This window comes from Nuphar pumila, chromosome 7 (assembly GCF_984573655.1).
Source record: "Nuphar pumila chromosome 7, dmNupPumi1.hap1.1, whole genome shotgun sequence".
In the NCBI taxonomy this organism is placed as follows: domain Eukaryota; kingdom Viridiplantae; phylum Streptophyta; class Magnoliopsida; order Nymphaeales; family Nymphaeaceae; genus Nuphar; species Nuphar pumila.
This window is the reverse complement of record NC_143255.1, coordinates 32034334-32057175: the sequence shown is the minus strand read 5'-3', so window position 1 is coordinate 32057175 and position 22842 is coordinate 32034334. Positions and strand designations below refer to the sequence as shown.

Sequence of the window (22842 nt, the reverse complement as noted above, 5' to 3'; positions counted from 1 at the left end):
CTCCATTTTCCTGTGGGGCCCACAGTCATCATGGGTTTCTTTTCACATTGACCATAGAATGGATTTAGTATGAATTTTTTCACATATGGGATGGCCTTCCCATCATGGGATGCCTTTCCCATGGAGTCTTTTCTTATTGGTGGGAATGAAACAAACAATCCCTTAGTGTATTGATGGACACTAGCAAAGAGTACAATAAACGGTCCTATGCTCCAGTTAGAAGGATGGAGAAATGGGAAAATATATTAGTTAAAAGAGGTCGGGGTAGGCCTAGGAAGACATGGATGGAGGTGATAGGAAAGGATATGAATGCTTTGAACCTCACCGAGGATATGGCATTGGATAGAAATGATTGGAGGAGGATTCATGTGGGAGACCCAGAATGATTTTCTTTTTTGGTTCATATCGCCGACCCCAATTGTTTTGGGATGAAGGCGTAGTTGTTGTTGTTGTATGCTGAAGGCATTCCAAGTAACGGTAATTGCTATAGGGAGAAAGTGGCTCTAGGGATCATTTGAGTCATCTCATACATTCCAGTGGTGTTGGTGAATTATTTTTAAGTTCTTACAATTTTGCTTCCCCGTGCCATAAGAAAAAAGTGCATTGAGAAGGAAAGGTGTATTTAACGGTATGTAAAGTGCAGGTCAATTCTTTGCCCACACATCTAAACTTACAGGAAGCTAGTGCTGGAATGGTTTGAGAAGGTTTGAACTATGGAAAGAGTCTGTAATGGAATATGTGATGTTCTTCCTACTTTGGTTGGTGTTTTTCTCTCCTAGTTGGAAGAGGGTGGGTGAAGTTTAAAGCCCCATTATAAGTCATATCACATAGTGTTCTCAATAGAAGCAAACCCTAGCCATTTATGATACTTCAAAGATCATTAACAAACTGCTGTGAAAATACATACTCCTTGGCAATGGAAAAAGCATTTTGCTGAATCAGAAAGGTTGGGCAAAATGCTTCAATGGAAGCTTCAAACCCCATATGCAATTTGAACTTGTTCAACAGATTGAGACCCAAGTCATTAGATCTCCCTGCTTTATAAATGGTTGCAAGAAAAGTAGAAAGGGATGATAGGCCCATCGTTTTGCTTTCACTAAGGCCCGGGCCAAGTTAGCTGGAAGACCCTGCCAGGCTCCTCGACACAAACTGTACATGAGAATTTCCTTTCATCTGGCTCGAATTATTCTCAGATGCCCCGAGGGCATCCTTTCCTTGCTTGTTGGGATAATTCATGCACAAACAAGCACAAGGCCATGATGATAATCCTATGCTTGTTTTTGCACTGGCCTAAGAGTTACATACCGGAAAAAGAAAGGCTCTCTAAACCTTTGCTTTGAGAAAAGAATCGTTCGTTTGACCCACAAATGGAGTGGAATCTAGCAAGCCCCTACATGTTCTTCCCTTGCCCTTGAGTGATAGAAGAACTGCTTCTCTTCTCTTAGATAGTGATTGTTTCGTGATGAAGTGAGCAGCTCTGTAATCTTTTGGAGGACACATAAAGCACCTGATGGACATTTTATGAACAGTTCATGCCTTACTATTGCATTAAAAGAATGGGTTCGCTAAATTGCCTGGTTGGATAATGTCAACCTGGACTTCATTATATTCCACATAAAATGCATTTAAGATGCCCATGTTACATTGTGGGGATGCATTTTTCTTTTTCTTTTTTATTGGTATTATGGGAAAGCATTATCAAGAACCATATTCTAAACTTTACTTTCTAACAGATGGCTGTCTTTTTGGATTCAAAAGGTCAAAAAAAAAAGACAGAATCCTTGAGAAAACACCAGAAGATCTACCTCAGTTGCAGCATCAAGCTGGAGGACAACTGGAACAGGAGAACCAAGTGAAATTATGATTCCTCCCCTCTCTCTGGTCTTATGGTCTAAAACTTCCAACCGAAACAAGAGACTTTCAAACCTACATGGAGGAAAATGAACAAATAATAATGACACAAGAACATAGACAAACTAAACAAGGCAACAGAAACTGTTCCAGCTATATCCAATAAAAGTGATTAACAGAAAGGCATTCCAGGTACTTTAATATTTCATAAAATAAGAAAGCATTAACCATGTCTGGTAATTAAATACGTGAATCCCAAATAATATTGATCAAAAAGACGGATATCAAAATGGACTACAAGATCAAAACAATGAAGAGTTAAAATCATTTCATAAAACATGAGGACAGTCAATCAGTCACAAAAGGAAAAAAAATTAATCATGACAAACAAAAGAACCAATACACTTATTTCAATTTCTTGCCAAATTTCAAAGAAATTAAAGGAATAATGTCTTTCCTTTACTAGTTGATTGGCTTTTTCCCTTCTTTATTGAACAAAAATAAAATATTATTCAACAAAAAAAAAAGATTACCCCTCTAGTAGAGAACAAAAAACAATACAAGCAGGTAAGATTAGAGAGAGAGAGACCAAAGCCGTCAAATATCTGTGGTTTCCCTCATTTCAGATTCTCCATTATGGAGTAGACCATCTCCAAGCTTGCCTAGTTTTACAATTTTACATCTTCAGCCATCCTAGCCAACGGCCATATACATCATTTCCACTGGACACCAAAATCTACTCATCCGTCTTGTTGCTTTATATTCCAACCACCTGCTACCTCAGACACTAAGTACAGTCTCCTGCCATCAGTATGACCAGATATTATGTTCAAAGTCTCTGTTTATGCACTCCCACCATAAGGACACCTATTACCCTTGAGTCCTATGCCTCACTTTGACAGGCACGTGGGAACCTACACACTGTCTGTAAGGACACATGGAGAAGCAGTAGCAGTTCCAAAACAATAGAAATTGAGAATGTATCCAACATCAGTTTGATTATCTAAGCAGGAGATCAAATGATACAGCACTTGGGAGTGAGAAGAATTCAAAGGAAACAATAAAAGAAATATACTGAAAAGGCGTTTCAGCCTCGCATAAATTTACTTTACATGCTTTCAGGGAATCCCCTAAACCCTATCAATCAAAAGTACTGTTTCAAGGTTATCAGACTACTCAAAGAATTAGCTTGAGATTAAAAGAATTAGTTACTTACCTATTTATATTGATTCATTTTCATAATCTCTGGACCCCGAGTTTCATTCCTGCAATCAACTATATAGGTTATTTGGTTAGCTGATTGATGCATGAATATGCAAGCTAAAATTTCCTAGAGGTTCGTGGTCATTTAATTTTCTACAGTATGCAGTTTACCTCATAACCTTTTTTGTACGGAATGTATATCTCATAACAGTTGAATTAAGCACAAACTTCATATTATGTGGTCAATGTTAGTGAAGGCACCTACATCAACTATTTATAGCACGATGTTTCATTTTTATTTACCTTATACACAAATTCTTATTCAGCTTCTTAGATTCTTATTTTTTCTCTTTTTGTAGAAAATTTTTCATTTGTTCTTTGAAGAATATAAAATATATTTAGTAAACCACATTCAGTTCAATGCTTTAGTTTATTAAGTGCCCCAATGCTTGGAGAAAAATCTCTACAGCTCTACCCAACAAGAGTCAAGAGGATTACTAAGACCTCTGATGATTTATTCACATCCATCAAATGTCAATGCAATAGAATGGGCAGTTCCAAAGGCACCTCCCTTTTATTTTGAGAAATGGTGGTTCACGCACATTTAATTAGGGGTAGGACATCTCATCCAGGCTGATCCGTGTCATCGTTTTGAATTATGATGCATCCCAAACCAGGTTTACGCCTGGTGTGCCAAAAGCCCCAGCAGGTTTGACCACCCCACAGCTCTATGATGAGCCATTGGCCAGACAATGTCAAAGCCATTCTGGCAAGGCCCATTGGTGATCCTTACGTTTAATGCCATGAGAAGGTTGGAAAGAGTTAGGAAAGGAACAGACATATGGAACAAAGAAGGCACATAATTGAGTTATAGAAAAGCCCAAAACCACCAACACGGAATAGAAGACCTTGCTGGGTATTATTGGTTCCTAAGGAGACACGACTATTTGGTTATACATATATTATCAAGCAGATTAATATGCCAATCAATTTGAATCAACATTTTCAGGTTTTACTTTCATCATTAGCACAAGAGCATAATTTTATGCAAACTCAAGACACAATCAACAGCAGTTGTCAAAAATATTTGCAATCCACTCAATGACCATATGTTGTAGAACCCAAGTGCCTTAAAAAGGTCTCATTCTAGCCTCTTCTTACAACCTACTTTTTTTAAGAAAAAACTCCAACCTAAGTGTTATTAATCTTATTTTTACATGCCCACACTTCAAGAGCTAATGCTTACACCTTGCCTCGGCAAATACACCTCCTATCTGTCTTATTCTTAAAAAACCTTGAGAAAAGCGAGGAATTGGTTCAAGACAGAAACAACAGGTGGAATCATGGCACATGAATTTGGAATGGCACATTGATCCTTTATTTATTAATTGAAATAGTGGCCATATGACATCTTTATGCCTTTTTCTATATGTTTTCACAAATAAAAGAAAATGGCAATTCAGAAAATACAACATGCATGTCTTATAATACAGTAAGCGTACATTAACATCTTAAGAAAGATAAGACATTTAAATAAAATACCCACTAAAGCTCCATAATATTTTACTCAGTAATCAAAAGGTGGAGAACCACAAATAAGCCAAAAATGTGAAGCGTTTATTCCAAAATAAAAGTTTGAATCTGCAAAGATTACTTTTCAGGCATGAGAATCTTCCTCTCATTGTTGAACTCCTGAAGCCAGTCTTCATCCTCGTTGTCAAGATCATACTCAACAAAATCCCCAACTTCAGCCCTAGCTGAAAATCAAAAGGAATGCCTATATTAAGCAATATAATTACAAAACATAATTATCAAAAAGAGAAAATGACCTCCAGGAAGCAAATGAAAGTAGTGAGTTAGTTTTTACCTCCCCTTCCACGTACATATGAAGTTGGATGTGTAAAAGAGCATGAATAATCTCTTTCATATGTGTCAACAACAACAAACTGTGGGGTAGGTATTTCAGAGATTATCTTCCTGGTTTGGATTTGATGAACCTATAACATTACAGATTTAATCTAGATGTTAGTAACAAACTCAGCAACATAAATTCCTTCTGGTAGTACATGTAAAAGAAAGGATTGAGAATACATGCAATCTGGATTTATTTCATTATTGCGCATTTGGAATCATTTAAAGCAAAAGCAGGCATCATTACTCAAGAGACTATGAAACACTATGATATTCAAATGGTACCAACTATATAGAAACCATGATAAGTCCACTTCGCATATGAATAAGGACATTTTATTTTAACCTATGAGTGGTACCAGAGGATAAATTACAAGCTCTTCAACCTAGAATACCTTCTAAAATTTTTATCAGCTAGTAGGATCATCAAAGCAAAGGTCTATTTCAAACATCATATCCTTCAAATTCTGCTTAAAGACAAAACATCACTCTAAGATAAGAATCCCTAGGCAGGATGCACCAGACTTTGTGACACACACCCTTGATGGCCAGTAATTCTGAGTTTATAATCTCTTGTCACACAATAACATTTTAACCTGTATTGAAGAAAAGGTAAAGCATAAACAACAATTCTTATCCGTCCAACATGGCAGATGGCACTGGGTAGGTAAGTTATATGATAGACAGTTCCAGGATATACATAAAATTAAAAATGGCAACATGTATATACATACTCATAAGGTATTAGCCAAGGGTTACTTTTGTCAATTCACAATGCTACAGCATCGAGCTTAGCACCAGAGCCACTGTTCATTGTTGTGCATTACTCCCTTAATGTTTATAATGTAATATTTCTATTTTCTATTGTTTATATGTGTATATAGTGTAATAACACCTTAGAGTCGCATTGTTGTAATATTACAGACTATGTAACACAGACTCTTCTAACAGGGCACCACACCCGCATCGCACCCGCACCCATGCGGGTGCAACACTCGGACACGCCTTCCTTTGTGTTAGGTGAAGTCAACCACACTGAGATCCATTTCTGTCCAAAAGTAGATTTAGTTAACCCTAACCAAGTCCAGTTCTATCTATATTATATATATAAATAAATAAATGCACACATATACACATACGCATACATAATATATATATATATACGCACACATAATATATATATATATATATCCGCACCAGTGTGGGGTTATTTTTTATTGATGAGGAATAGCAATTGTGGACTGTTAATTTGATTTATTATATGAATTTATGCATGATGAATTGATGATATGATGAATTGATGATATGATAATTTTTATTTCATTAGTGTTAACTTAAAAATGTTAAAAATTATATATATATATACCCTCCCTGCATCCCCGCACCCAATTTTTTTTAAAGTGCCGCATCGCCGCACCCGTAGCTGCACCGGAACCTATGTGACATAGATTACAGATAATGTTGGCTTCTTTGAATTGACCATTATTAGGGATTCTCATATTAATAAAAGAATGTATGTGCAGCCCCACACACAAAAGAAATCATTTGGAGCTTAGAGTTTCTTTAGGAGAAGGCTTATCCTCTCATTTCCTCCATCACAAACAATTTTGGTATCAAAGTGACGCCTTCCTCTCCTGTGAAGCCCATTTAAGGTAGCTTCTTCCTGCTCTTATTCTTTTTCTTCTCTTCTTTTCCTTCTTTCTTGCTCTCCAAGTCACCCAATTTCCTTCTTTTATGCTATCTTCGATCTTTGTTGTCTTAATACATCTTTCCCATCACACGTCTATCTCATATCTGGGATTCCAATCCCAATACACATACCAATGCCCTAGTACTCTTGCTGATGGCAGCAATGTGATGTCACTCCTTTCTATGCTCTTTTTTTGCTCTTTTTCTGTAGCTATTGGTGTTGATTGTTGGCTATTGAAAAAAAAAGAAAGATGTTTAATTCAAACATCAAAGAATTTTTTTTTAAAGGAGAAGAAGAAATTTGAAAAAGATACCAATGACCAGGCATGGAGAATCAGGATTTACCAAGTCAACTTCTACTCCTACAACATCCCTTAGTGTATTTCATATACCAAAATTGTGTCCTCCTTCTTGTGTTCAAAGCTTAAGTTCTACTTCTCTTATCACATGTGACTCCTCAAATTTCCTTCCCCAAGGTCAAAATCAAATTAAATGATCCCAATTTCTTCATTTGAAAGGCAGTCCTCCGACCTTATATTAAGTTCTATAGATTGATGGATCACATAGATGGAAATGGTAACCATCACTCATGGCTCCCAAGTCCTAACCCTGATTGGAGTGGTTGGTTTGTAACCAAGTTTTGCTTGGATGGATTAACTCCACATTGTTGGAAGACATACTAGTAGTTGGACTCCCTGCTACATTTGATTTATGAAATGCATTGCACAAGTCACATGCCAAAGTTTCAGTTGCCAACATGGTGCACTTGACGCAATCATTGTTAGATTGCAAGGAGAACAAGTCCATCACTGATTACTTGAGTCATCTTAAGCAAATTTATGATCAAATGGTTGTGATAGGGCAACCTACCACTAAATATGACGAGGTCTATTATGCCTTTCAAGTAGGGATGCAAACGGATCGGATCTCGGATAGCTAAATACATTGGAGAGTCGGATCCGGATCGGGTCAGAACAGCCAAACAATCAGAAAAACACCAACCCAGTTCCAGTCCGTTTGCATTCCCCCTACCTTCAAGGTTTCCATAAAGACTCTAAAACTTTTGTTGTGTAGTGTGTACCTCTCTATGAGACCTATCTATCCTATTTTCTCTGAGTTGCACCCCTTACTGTTGAACTATGATGCCATGCTTCACATGATGTGATGTTCACAACTAATAATCATGGCCCTTTCCAAGGAAGTGTCGCAGCTTCTTTAGTGGGGCTGATCATGGTATTTAGCTTATATCCAATGTCAACACCATAGACCACCCAATGCTGAGTGTTATAACATGAATTATGGACAAGGAGGAGGAAATTGAAACCTTTGAAACATGGATAATTGCAACATCACCTGCCAAGTTTGTGGGATAAAGGAACACATTGCAAAGTATTGTTCATATCGATATAAACATGATCCATCAGTGTGGAGTTAATCAACATTAAGTTCAGCAACCAGAAAGTTGCAAGGTAAGTCACATTGATCATAGTATTGAACCGATAGCCCTCCCTCTTTACAGTTCAGCCTTTACTAATCCTTAAGACCCCGCTTGGTCTATTAATAATGAAGCAACAATCTATGCCTCAAGGAAACCAAGTATATTCACTTCTGTTGTTCCGTTTATTGGAAAAGGTGTGATAATTATCAAGATGGGTCATCTCACTCTATCACATATACAGGGATGGTAGTTCTCAATCTCAATCATAGCCATGTTTTTCTAAACAATGTTTTCCTTGCTCCTTATTTCACAAAAAATGTGTTTCTATGTTACAACTGTTTAGAGATAATCATACTTGCCATATCATCTTTGTCTTTGCCATCAATTTTGATTAGTTAAATCAAAACTACATCTTCCTTGCAACTTATTCACCTCAGATATATGCAGTGTTGCACTTGTTAATTCCATGTTTGGCTTCGAATATTATGTTATTTCATGGATGACTTCACTAGACATACTATCATCCCCATAATAATTTTGAAAGTACCACAGAGATTCCATAATATTAACTCCGACTGCAAGAGGTATTTAAGTAATTACAGACAGAGCTATATAAACGCTTATTAACTGCACTTTGGAAATGAACGATATTCATGTGTTTACAGTGTTTAAATTTACCAAATGTGCCTGTGATAATGACAGTTAATGTCCGACCATGGAACCTAAAAATTTCTTTTAGAGACAAAAATATGTAAGGCCAGGGACACTAACCTCCCCACCCACACACACACACAGATTAGTCCATAATGTAAATTCTAGACCCACACCTAAACTCCATCTTTGAGCAGGCATCCAGCCTCAAGGAAACATGCATCTGATAGGGATGATCTGTATCTAACAACCATTAAGTTTCTATTCTGGTCAAAATCAGAAAGAAATCTGAAATATGGTTGCTTAAATAAATTAACTGACATACATGTCCATAATTGTTGGGCATCAGAAACGACACCTCCCAAGAATAGTTTGAGCTAGAATTTGGCAAGGCAGTAGGTATAAAATATCCCCCATCTAAAGAAGGTCCATTGAGCACCTAAAGCATCTTGAAGGAGGTTGTTTCAAAGAAACTATAGGAGGATGAGACAAGCAAATGAGGTGCTGCAAGGTGAAATCTCAAACCCTTATGCAAATGATAATCTTGACAACACTCGCACACTAAATAATGCTTTTCAAAGGCAATCGTTGTTAGTTGGACGAAAAATTGAAGATAATGGCCCTAACAAAAGCAACAAAAAAGAAAACCATACAGCTGAAGTAACATAGATACAACAGCTCAGCATACTAGCAATGTATTGCAATAAACAATTATTTGAATTGCTCCTGAAAAACAAAACGTATAAAAAAACACTATGCAGAAATTTCATCCTAACATAAGATAAGTTCTAAGCATTAAACCAACAGAATAGGAGAAGAAAAAAAAAGTAATTAATTACCTCATTCTCAGCCTCTGAAGCAAGACGTGGTATCTGTGAATTGCGAGTAGTTGCAGTTGTACCAGTGTTATTGTTAGTAGCAGCAGTAGATGCCTCGTCATCTTCAAAGTCCCTGACAGATCTTATAATGGGAAGCCTCCTATTAAAGTCAAGTGGACGAGGCCTGATTTGCAGCCTAGTCATGTCCGCTCATCTCCCAAATGAACCAAACCTTTTACTATGGTCATGACAATACCATTGACAAAGGAACACTGAAATTCAACAAAGAAAACCAGTTAATTAAAATGACAGCTCAAAGAAAAAAATAATATGATAGAAATTGCAGGGCAAAGTGAGCCAGCCAACCAACAAAACATAAAGACAAGCAAATTCTGAATGTGGAATGACTGAAATCTATGTCACAGGGATTCGGCCAGACAGGGGACGCACCTGCGTCGATGCGACGCGGGTGCGGCCAACCCGACCCTGGGTGTGGTCAACGCACCCAGGGTCATTTTGGTCCATTTTTGGAAAATTTTTTTTAAATTGCCCTATGAAATGGGCTGCGGAATTTTCAACAAAAAAAAATCTTGGGGGGGGGGGGGGGGGGCTGCCCCCCCTGGACCCCCGCCCGCTGACCGCGCAGCAGGACCCGCGCCGGGGGGAACCCCCGGACCCCCCTTATATATATATATATATATATTATTTATTTATATATATATTATTTATTTATATATATATTATTTATTTATATATTTATTTTGCCGCACCCCCACACCCGCACCCGCACCCATGTGACATAGCCTGAAATAGTCATGCACTTAGTTTGTTGGACAATTTACTCTTAAAACTAATCAAATATATATGTAATTGGGTGACCATCTTGGATATCGACCAACAATACTCCCCTGAAAAGCAAAAAAATTAGGTTTAGTTGATGATAGACAAAAATCAACCAAGGAGTACACCCCTACAGTAATTGGGCACAAGGAACACATTGTATTTTGCATGCTTGATTGAAGAGGTGAATTTTTCACTACTGACTCAGTTTTGCTTATGAGCAAGCAGGGTAGAATTGGGAGTCAGACATCCAATGCGAGAGTTGAGAAGTGACACGAAACTCGCACTAAAAGAGTATCAAAAAGAATATATTCACAAGAACTTTTATTTCACTCAACCAAAAAAGCAACAAATTATTGCAATAACTCTAACACAAAATGTTGAGGCACCCTAATTGACTGGTCCCCCAATAAGAGAGTCGAGTAGAGACATGAAACCCATTCTTGAAGATCATCAGAGAGAGTATATTTACAACAAGTTTTCCTTTGCTCAACCAAAAAAGCACCAACTTATCGCAATAACCCTAATATGCACAAACAGTAGATGTGCCCTAACTGACCCACCCCTATAGACTCTAATATTAGAAAGAATAGAGCTTTCTAATTGATCTAACGCACTTGGAACCACTCAAACACAAGGAAGAAAAAAAGGGGGAGGAGAATATGGTTTGCTGTGGAAAGGCCTAGATTGGACAAGGAAGCAAAGGAGGTCATTGGGATCTGGTTCCTCATTCATTACAAATTGAGATTTTTAAGTGGAAGAGAGATGAAAGAGTCAAGAATTTTGATGGTAAGGAAGTGAGAAACTTACATAGGGACGTTATAAAGAAGGTGCCTTCTCTTTCTTTCAAATTCAAGTGGACAGGTGTCTCCAAAATCCGCCAAAAATTTCAAAGTCTGATGGGTGTGAATACAAATCCCCAGTGATGAATCTCAACCTGGAATGATGAGTGGCAGAAATAAGGTTAGGGGTGTGAATGCGCAAAGAATGGTGGCCAAATTAGAGCATTTAGGGCTCCAGTCATCGGGTCAAGCTAGAGCAAAAACTATGTCAGTAATCGTCAAGTCAATCTGTAGGGGCAAGGAGGAGCCTTCCTGCTAGGGCATTGAAGGAGGGTTTGAATGTTGAGGAGAAGGCAAGCTCCCAAGGTTGCCTCACGGTCTTATGTAGTGGAACTTGATGCTACCACCATTACGCCGAGAGAGAGAGAGAGTACATTATGTGTATGCATACAAAATTTTTCATACATGTAGACATAGGCTTCCAAGTTCAATGCACTTCGCTTGGGTCAGTCCGTTTGTTGCTTGTGTGGCATACAAATATAATTATGTTGTACATAGGTTGATCCTAGACTAGGACACACCAAACAATAATGGTTTGGCCTGGTGGGGTGTCTGGCCAAACTAAACTGGCTAGTCGAAGGGCACACTTTAAGTTTTTATGGTCTCTCTCTCTCTCTCTCTCTCTCTCTCTCTCTCTCTCTCTCTCTCTCTCTCTCTCTCTCTCTCTCTCTCTCTCATTGGCCAGACTGGGAACCACCGGGCATTCTCCTAGCTGGTGACCTAAGGATAGATGCCCTATTGAAATGGTGAATATATGCTCAAAAAGATCCAACAATCACACACATGTATCTTGTCCAATTTTGATTGGTCTCTCCATTGTCAACGACAACCAAATGACCTATTACCATTCCAACAACAGCAAGTGTTGCAGATCACCCATTTTTGTTAGACTTTAAACCATAGCCTTGTTCATCATTGAGACACATCTCTCGACTCCATATTTTATTTATTCTATGGACATGTTTGCAAGTAGAAAAGTAGAGCGCTACCTCCAACAAAGTGGTTAAAATTTGTTTTCCCAAGACCAAGAATGGAGACCATTTTCACAGGTATATTTTATCACATGGGAAAATATCATGCATTCTTTTCCCATTTTTGTTTGATAAAATGAATCACATGTTTGTAAAACATTAAAGAACTTTCTGATTTGAGGAAAAATAGCCTACTTTCTAAAGTAAGAAAGTGTTTCTTAGGGCTTGTGTGCCCCCACATGTATGCACATAAAGCCTCAAACAACTCAGTTGGGGAGCCAAAGTGTATCCTACAATTGGTGGACACTAAATATTTGATAAAAAAAACCTCAAAGTGGACCCAAGTTTGTTTAATGAACTATCTGAATTCGTAATGTACTAATGTGTTTTTAAATGGCACGTGGGATAATTATCATCATGAAAATACATATTTATGGCAATTCAGCATATAGGATATGAAGTTGTGTGGCGTGGGTGACACTGAAAAGCCATAATAAGTGTACCAACAGAGTGCTGCACCAAGTATACTAGTTGGTGCTAGACATGGAAAACAAGGAATCAAGTGCATTCACCAATCACTCAACCACTTTTGGCCAATTTTTAGAATTAGTCAACATTCACTAACTAGTTTTGTCATCCATTTGAAACTGTACCCTTGCTTTTGTGCTTGACAGAAATAGAACTTACAAGACGTGTTACATTTAAGACTAGAATGTCTATCCTAGATGCATGCTTCTAGGATCCATACATGGATTACTATGTGCTGCTCCACATGTATCAACCTAACAGGAAATTTTCTGTATATGCGAAAGTTGTTGCCAATTATACCAAAGTTCTTATGAGACATAAATCAATTCTATAAAGTGCCAATGATTGTTATAGGACCACTATTGGAGCATGTTCCCACTTCTCATACATGTGTCAATTTGTCAACCTTAGAAGCGAGGATTAGAGTGTGATCATGATCTAGAAAAAAGGTTATTACTTCTTACCATGTTGCACAGACACTTCATCTAAACGAAATATTTGCACTGACAACTACACACTACTGCACCTCATGAATGCAATCCGCACGTGGTGAATGGTTCACATGTCCCTAACTTCATCCATGTTTCTTTATGATTCCTTCCTTTACTTTTTAGTTGCCTGTTCCTAGGTTGATTTGATAATGAGTCTTGACTCGATAAATAAAAATTTTGCATCTTGATCACTATATAACATATATGATATTCAAATCATTAAATGTATATGGTTCAATTCTCCATAAAGTTGCTCTACCAGCATCATTTATTAATGTCATTTCCCATGTTTGTGTCCTTATATCTTCTTAGGAACTTTATGTGTTTTACATTTGACAGAGTTATGCTGTTTTAATACCAAAACATATATATATATATGGGTCAATACTTGGGGCCTTTGAAGGCACCAAAATATATGGAACTATTGAGCTGAAAATCATATACTTTAGCTTTTTTTTTGTAAATTAAATCTTATGGATGTGATCTACAATGTTTGTTTAGTGAGAAATGAGCTTTGAATCATATAATTGTGACACATATGGAGGTTTTTTAAGGGCTTCAAAAATAAACTATCTACAATGCACTAAAATTTCATTACTCAAAAAATCGTATTTTTGGATCAAAATAACACGATTTAAGGTTTGATTCTTAGCAAACAAACCTTCCTGAACACATATAGGTAGTCAGATTGAGTTGATAAAGCTTGAACCTATGATTTTTAGCTCAACAGTTCCATATAATTTGGTGCCTTCAAAGGCAGCAAATATTAACCCTGTATATATAATGAGTTAGAAATCATAGGTGCAAGTTGTATCAACTCAATCTAACCACATAGATGTGTTCATCATGGTTTGTTTGCTAAGGACCAAACCTTGGATCGTGCTTTTCTGATATAAAAATGTGATCTCTTGAGTTATGTAATTTTGACACATTGTGGGCCGTTGATTTTTGAACCCCTTTAAAAATCTAATTACTTTCCATAATCACATGATTCAAAATAAGTTTTATACTAAACAGACCATGTACATCACATCTGTAACATTTAATCTACAAAAAATTGGAAATTTTTGAAGAAAAGAGTTATTTCTACTCGTTAGTTTCTTACCTTCATTAGTAGCCAATATTTACCCATATATATATAGGGGTAGGAGTAAATGTGGAAGAGTTTTTTGTCCACTGTTAGTCGGGCGCGCATGCGTGATCAATGGTGCATGTGCATTATATGAGAAAAACCTCCTTTAGTAGTGGATGCAACTCACGACCATTGCTAGAAGATTTTGTTTTTCACCCAGCTCTTTAGCGGCTGTCAAAGACCACAGCGCGATGTAGAGCGTCTGACGTTTTTGGCATCAAACATTATGCTATATATATATAGAGAGAGAGAGAGAGAGTAATGGGTGTGTGCTAAATGGATTTTTCTACTCTTCCGGTGTTTTTTTCGCAGTTCCGACCACATAAATGTGTTGGGCATGGTCGATTTACGAGGACACCACACCTAGATCATGTGTTTTCGATGTGAAAAAAATGATATTTGGAGGCTCAAAAAATTACAAAGATTTTGGACCATTGATTTTTTGTATGTTATAAAAACCCACCCATGTGTCGGAATCGAACACTTCAAGAGCTGATCCCTATAAAATCAAGTACATAGATCACATATGTACGGTCAGAATTTAAAAATGAAATGAAAAAACCCTGAAAAACTCATTTAGCATGTTTCATTTAGAATATTTCATTTAGCACATACCCATTACTATATATATATATAGGGTAGTAGGAAGCTACCCGACTGCATCCCTACCAGATGGTAGCCGATTGCTTGGGACCATCAATTTTTGGCATTTTTTTCGAAATTCTGATCTTACAGGTGTGTTCAGCATGATTGATTTACTGGAAATTGACACTTGGATCATTTGATTCCGATGCATGGATAGGTTTTTATAAGGTTCAAAAATCAATGCTCTACAATTTTCATAAAATTTTGAGGCTTCAAATACCATTTTTTCCATCCAAAATGCATGATCCAAGTGTCAGTTTCTAGTAAATCAATTATGTTGAACACATTTGTAAGGTCGTAATTTCAAAAAAAGCACCAAAAAAAATCTTAGTGGGTAGGGTTGGTACTCTCTCTCTCTCTCTCTCTCTCTCTCTCTCTCTCTCTCTCTATATATATATATATATATATATATATATATATATATATATATATATATATATATATATAGAGAGAGAGAGAGAGAGAGAGAGATCAAATAGCTGAGTTCTTGCTACCATATTCTTCATTCGTTTTTAAACCAGAAAGTTACCTTATCATATGATGGTTAAAGGAGATGTTTGCATAAAACTAATCTAGTGTGGTCCGGTATAGGATGAACTTAAATTATGATAATGAAGTTGATTCCATGATGATAAGTTCAAAACTTTGCTTATTTTCATTTTTCTGGAATGAGTTTACTAGTTCTTTTATTTTAGTTCAGTTAGTAACAATGTTGTTAAACTGAAAATAAAACTTAAACGGTAAAAACGGTATCCTGAACAATTGTAATGATTAAATTCATTGATTTTCCCAGTACAATAAATGTCTAATTGAGTTCATTGATATTCCAGGTCAATACAAGTGATGGTCATTCTAATGAAGTAGTAGTACATATTCAATGCCAACAAATTCCAGAACAATCATCTGAAAATAAAATTTTAAACCAAAAGCACTAATCTCCAAAAAAAAAAAACTATGCAAATAATGATGATCATGTTCATTGTAGTGAACAAGTATAGCTGATTAGGATGAAGATAGTAAACTACCCTAATAAGAAACCGCTTGAACTACCGCAATAATGGTTCGATCAAAGAGTACACATATAACCAATATAAAAACAAAAATGCAAATCCGACCCTCCCTCAAATTACTGAAACTAAAATCAAACTGAAAGACCTAAAAGATCAACACGAAACCCCTAAAAGTTAAAACCCTAAAAAAAACTAATTTCCTACAAAGAAAGTGGAAGAAAGAGGAGATGCTGACGTGGTTAACACTTACCAGATTCTTCTCGGGGGAAATGGGAATGGCCGGATGGCGGATCCACGCCTTCACTCCTTTGGGCCTTTGGCTCTGATACGTTAACACAGAGAGAGAGAAAGGAGGGGGACAGTCTCATAGGCGACACTACTACGGTCACCGGATCGCCGCTAGCGCTTCTCCGGCGGTGGAATCCTCGGAGGGCGACGGCCGACGGGAGGATGGCAGAGAGTAGAGGCAACAAAGGAAGAGCGTAAGAGGGCTTAGGGTAACGCGACGAGGAGCAGGGCCGGGGGTAAGGCCCGTGTTTTTTAAGTTTTGATTTTCTTTGTTTTTTTTTAATGCTCGTAAGTAGTGTCAACTGGTCGGATGTAATCCGACATCTGACCCGAATCCGACTCCGTCTAATCGGATTTGGTAGCCAAATTCAGATCCAATTAATAATCGGATCCAGAATCCATATTAAATTTTGCATCTGGATCCGAGACCAGATCTGATAAAAGACTGAATTCGATTATGTGTAAGTATTGGTTTTTCAGATAGTCAGGTCCAGATTCAGATTTATCTATCTAAAATTCCCGAATCTGATTAGGTCAGACTTGGAAATACTGAGATCTAACCCAAGTCTAACTTGTTTGCATCTTTACCCATAAGGACACGACTCGAGCCAAGACCAATACCCAAGCTCGACCCGATAATTTATCAGGTTGGGCCTAGCCAACCTCCTTCGAGCTTGGTCTTCATAATCCGACCTAGGTCCAGCTCTTATGGGGCTGGTACCCGGCTCGATGTCCATTCCTTAGAAGTATGGCAGCTCGAGTCAAAACTTTGATGATAAAGCACCATAGAGCGTGCCAGGTCCGTTAGGGTCAGGTGGGCTGACCATGAGCTTGGCCATTTGTGAAACTAATCCTTGTAGTCATAGTTATAGAACTTGTCATTTTTTGAAAAATGAAAAATTCACAACAAATTAAAGAGTGATGTTTTTCTTGAAAAAAAACGTTCATATATTTAAATTTTAAATATATATAACAAAAGCTTTATAAATATTGACAAGGTTCAATTTTGTCATGACAAAAGCATGGAAACCAAGAGCCTCTGAGAAAGAAAGTCTATAACTTATGCAATTTAGAAATCTAAAAATGATCGTAGGGCAAAAAATACATAGTTTTTGACCCTTTTCCAGGATAAAAAATTCCTTCACAAAGGATTCCAGACCTTGGTGTTGGTAAAACCAAAGTTCTGGTGGGGTTAAAATAAAATATGTAAATCACTCATAGTTGAATATACACCCCTATGTATAGCGATGAGCCTATAGTTGTAACACTTGCAATTTTTTATAATATAAAATAAATAAAGATGCATTTTTATGTTCAATATATGTATGTAAATCTTTAAATTTAATTTGTAATTGGATCCAGGATAATTTTATAACAGATTTTGGATATATTAAATATGAATCTAAAACATATTAACTGGATCTCATGTGAGTTTGGAATTTTAAATTAAGAAGTTAGATTGGATTTAATTAAGGCTTTTGGATCTAAGGTCAATTGGATTTGAACCCATTTATACTAATTAGAGCCTATATGGATGGGGCTCTAATTAGATGAGATGAGTTGAGAGGGTGGAACGTCCCTACCTCTCTAACTCTAATTAGTAGTTAGATGGTTAGTCAATTAAGATATAAGTCAAACTTAGAGTTTTAAAACAAGTAGAAGTGTTAGATAAGAGAGAGAGAAAGTTAGGAACAGGTAAAACCAAAAGAGTTTTTAACATTTATGGGACTCTCTCCCCATCCACACGGTTTTGGGAGAGAGTCCAATTCAAGTGATAAGAAAAGGAGGTGAGAGCCTACAAAAAGGCCTCTCACATGCCCCCTATACCATCTATCTTAAAAAGCTCTATGTAATTTTCACTCTCCTCTCATTTTTTCTATTTTCTCTCTTGACATCTGTTTTTTGATAATGATTAGAACTCTCATGCGAAGGTGGTGAAGCTCCATGTCAATATTGATCATCTGCTGATTTTTTGATCTACACGATTTGAGGTAGGATTTCATTGGCTTGAGTGTGTGTATAGCCCATATGTAGGACATGTTTAATTTTCAGATCTGTATTATGGATTGTATCAATTCTAAACATGTGTTTAGACATATATCACATGATTTCGGAAGGCTACGACTTATGGATGTTTTTACCAAAAATGATTTCAGGAAAACTATATTTATTGTTCGTATTTATGAAAAGTATGATTTATATTTTCATATCTTATTGGATGTGTATTTGATATAATCAGCATGTTGAAATTATATTGGAATTGATATTTATGGTGTTTAATCGAATAAAATTCAAAAAAAAAATCTAATTATGCAAAATCGATTTTGGGAATTTAGTCTTTCTTTTTGGAAACTCCGCCTGTGTAGTTATACACTGCCGGTCCCAAGCCCGGATAAAGGAGGAGGGTTGCGGTAGGCCTGTGACAGCCAGCATAAAAACTTTGTCATATCCTATGAAAATGAACCAATATGAGAATTTCGTTGGGGCGTTCCCTACTGAGCGACGCGTTGTACTCTCTAGGCCCGGAGGCAGTGATAAATGTGCAAGGGTTGCTAGGTCGTCGCCCAGAAGCGACGCGTCACACCGGCGCCCGGGTGTGGTGTCAAATAGGCAAGGGTTCCCTCACTTTGTTGGACGGGTGGGGGTAAAGAAGTTAGTCCAAGACCATAAAATTAGGTTAGCCACTTGGAACATAGGGTCTTTAACTGGTAAGTTGGTAGAGTTAGTAGATGTTATGTGTAGGAGAAAGATTGATATTTTATGTCTTCAAGAGACCAAATGGGTAGGTGAGAAAGCTAAAGTGATAGAACCTTGGGGATATAAGATTTGGTATACAGGAATAAATAGGAATAGGAATGGAGTAGGGATTGTTATGAGTCGTCAGTTTATAGATAATGTAGTTGAGGTCCGTAGGAAGGGTGATAGAATTTTACTTATTAAATTAGTATTAGGTACGGATATTATTAATATTATTAGTGTTTATGCACCTCAAGTAGGTTTAGATGATTCCATTAAACATCAATTTTGGGAAGATTTAGATGGAGTAGTACAAGAGACATCTTATGGAGAAAAGCTTTTCATCGGCGGTGACCTTAATGGACATGTAGGCATTAGTAGGGATGGATTTGAGAATATCCATGGAGGCTATGGTATAGGAGAAAGAAATGAAAGTGGAGAAAGGATTTTAGATTTTTGTTTGTCCTATGATATGATCTTAGCAAACACTTGGTTTAGGAAGAGGGAGTCTTACCTAGTAACATTTAAAAGTGGGGTTAATACGAGTCAGATAGATTTTTTCCTACTTAGAAAGAGAGATAGGGGTTGTTGCATCGATTGTAAGGTTATACCAGGAGAAAGTGTAGCTACACAACACAAAGTCTTAATTTTAGATCTTAGAATTAGACAATGCCGCAAAAGGGATAGACATAGGATAGATCCTATAATTAAGTGGTGGGCACTGAAAGGAGCTAAACAAGGAATGTTTGTAGAGTAGGTAGTTAAGGAAGTTGATTGGTGTCTCGAGGAGGATTCAGAATCAATGTGGAATAAGATAGCGGGTGGTATGAGAAAAGTAGCTAAGGAGGTATTGGGTGAGTCTAAAGGCGGTGCACCACTAGGTAAGGATACATCATGGTGGAACGAGGATGTCAAATTAGCTATTAAGGTTAAAAGAGAGTGTTATAGAAATCTAAGTAAGAGTCGTGATAATGAGAATTTGGAGAAGTATATGATAGCAAAGAAGGAAGCTAAAAAAGTTGTTCGAAACGCGAGGGCTAAGGTATATAAGGAGGTTTATGACAAGTTGGATACCAAAGAAGGCGAGAAGGATATTTATAGGCTTGCAAAGATGAGAGATAGGAAATCGAAGGATTTGGGTATGGTTAGATGTATCAAAGATGAAACGCAAAGGGTTTTAGTCAAAGATGAGGAGATTAAGGAGAGATGGAAAGATTATTTTGATAAGCTATTTAATGATAGTCATGCTCAAGATCTTGGAGACTTCTTCATTCCTTTTCATGAGATAAATCGTGACTTCATGCGCAAGATTCAAAAGAAAGAAATTGCAGAGGCTTTGAAGAAAATGAAATCAAGAAGGGCAGTTGGCCCAGATGGTATACCTATCGAGGCTTGGAAATGCTTGGGAGAGAAAGGTTTAGAATGGTTGACAAATCTTTTTAACTTGATTTGGCGAACAAATAAGATGCCTAATGAGTGGAGGAAGAGTACTTTGGTGCCTTTATATAAGAATAAGGGTGATATACAAGATTGCACAAACTATCGTGGTATAAAACTCATGAGTCATACTATGAAACTTTGGGAGAGGGTGATTGAGTCTAGGTTGAGGAAGGTTGTCATGATATCGGAGAATCAATTTGGTTTTATGCCTGGAAGATCAACTATGGAAGCTATACATCTTCTTAGACAACTTATTGAAAGATATAGAGAGAGGAACAAAGATTTGCATATGGTTTTTATTGATTTAGAGAAGGCATACGATAGAGTACCTAGGGACGTTCTCTGGTGGACAATGATGAAGAAAGGTGTTTCTCTCAAGTACATTAGTATAATTAAAGATATGTATGAAGGAGTAGTAACCAATGTCCGCACTTGTGGAGGGGTGACAACCAATTTCCCGATAACGGTTGGGTTACATCAAGGATCTGCTTTAAGCCCTTTCCTATTTGCAATAGTGATGGATGAGCTTACGAGATCAATTCAAGAAAATGTACCGTGGTGTATGTTGTTTGCTGATGATATTGTTTTGATTGATGAGTCTAGAGCTGGGGTTAATGCTAAGTTAGAATTATGGAGACAGACATTGGAAGCTAGAGGTTTTAAGTTGAGTAAGAGTAAGACTGAATATATGGAATGTCGGTTTAGTAAGCAACGAAGTAGTGATGGGAGTGTAGTGAAGCTTGGTGAGCAAGATATACCGGTGAATGATTATTTCAAATATTTGGGATCCATCATTCAAAAGTATGGAGAAATTGATGGAGATGTAAATCATAGGATAAAGGTTGGGTGGATGAAATGGAAAAGTGCTACTGGAGTGCTGTGCGATCGTAGAATGCCATTGCGGTTGAAGGGAAAGTTTTATAGGATGACTATTAGACCCGCTTTACTATATGGTACGGAATGTTGGGCTGCCAAGAGACATCATATTCAAAAAATGAGTGTAGCTGAGATGCGGATGCTTAGATGGATGTGTGGAAATACAATAAAAGATAAGATTCGGAATGAAGAGATACGTAAGAAGGTAGGTGTTGCACCCATTGAAAATAAGATGCGAGAGAATCGTTTACGGTGGTTTGGACATATTCGGCGAAGGCCTAATGATGCTCCAGTTAGAAGGTTGGAGAAATGGGAAAATATATTAGTTAAAAGAGGTCGGGGTAGGCCTAGGAAGACTTGGATGGAGATGATAGGAAAGGATATGAATGCTTTGAACCTCACCGAGGACATGGCGTTGGATAGAAATGATTGGAGGAAAAGGATTCATGTGGAAGACCCAAAATGAATTTCTTTTTTGGTTCATATCGCTGACCCCAATTGTTTTGGGATGAAGGCGTAGTTGTTGTTGTTGTTGTTGTAGTCTTTCTTTTTGGAAAATTGGTTATAAATATTATTTGTTGTTATGATTTATATTGATATGCATGTATTAAATAATTTGAACCATATTCATATTTGATTCATACTTTTATAATGTCTAAAATTAAATATCATAAAAAAAATTTATAGATAGTACCAATTGGGGTTTATGGGAGTCTTTTTTTAAAAAATATGATTTATATGGTTCTATTTGTAATATGTATTTGATTTATTCATGAGCAACCTATGATTTATTCATTATGTTATATATGATATACATGTGCATGATTCATATTCGATTCAAAAACTATTTGTACTTTTTTGTTATTTATTTTGGTGTATGAGAGCTTGTTTTTCTAATAAATAGTTTCTTGTGTGTTTTGGATTCAATTTCATGCATTAGATTAATTTTGTTATAACATGAAGTCGCGTTGATGCATGTTTATATTGTTATTGATTGTATTATGATGAATCAAATCATGAGAATCATGTTTATATAGTATATTTTATAAAAATATGAAATATACAAGTTTTTCCATAAAAAGGCACATTGTCTTGATTTTCACAATCTAAGGCACCTTTCAAAAACTTTATCTTATGCTCAAACGGCTTGGCAAAAAAAAATCAAATTTTAAAAGGATGTTTCAGAGTCATAGAGGAAGTCCTAGGAGAAATTTAGCTTTGTTCAAGTTTCGGATAAGAAGTTACGATCTCTGGAAGTTGATACAAGAATTGTACCCTGACAGACATCCTAAATTTTGACTCTACTATGTTGTCGACTTTATTACTCTTAATTTGTACAATGGTTATGGCTACAAAAATTATGTGTTAGATTATATATTAAACTTTTAATAAAAATTTGGTGTACAAATTCATTGCGGTATGTGAGTTAAAAATCATGAAAGTTGGTTGTGAAACCTTAAATCTTTGTAGTTCTCCCTGTCC

The 22842-nt window shown here is 36.8% G+C and overlaps 1 protein-coding gene across 1 annotated transcript in view; it reads right to left on the bottom strand.

Annotated features, from left to right (window-relative positions):
- LOC149831794 (enhancer of polycomb-like protein 1) overlaps positions 1 to 16517 on the bottom strand; it is a 43168-nt gene extending 26651 nt beyond the window's left edge. The window contains exons 1-5 of the mRNA XM_090012239.1: positions 16271 to 16517; positions 9583 to 9833; positions 4922 to 5051; positions 4709 to 4811; positions 1806 to 1926 (exon numbers count right to left, since the gene is read on the bottom strand). Coding sequence (XP_089868365.1) covers positions 1806 to 1926; positions 4709 to 4811; positions 4922 to 5051; positions 9583 to 9765 — 537 coding nt within the window. The 5' untranslated portion in view covers positions 9766 to 9833; positions 16271 to 16517. The remainder of the gene's footprint in view (positions 1 to 1805; positions 1927 to 4708; positions 4812 to 4921; positions 5052 to 9582; positions 9834 to 16270) is intronic.
- Positions 16518 to 22842: the final 6325 nt, after the last annotated feature.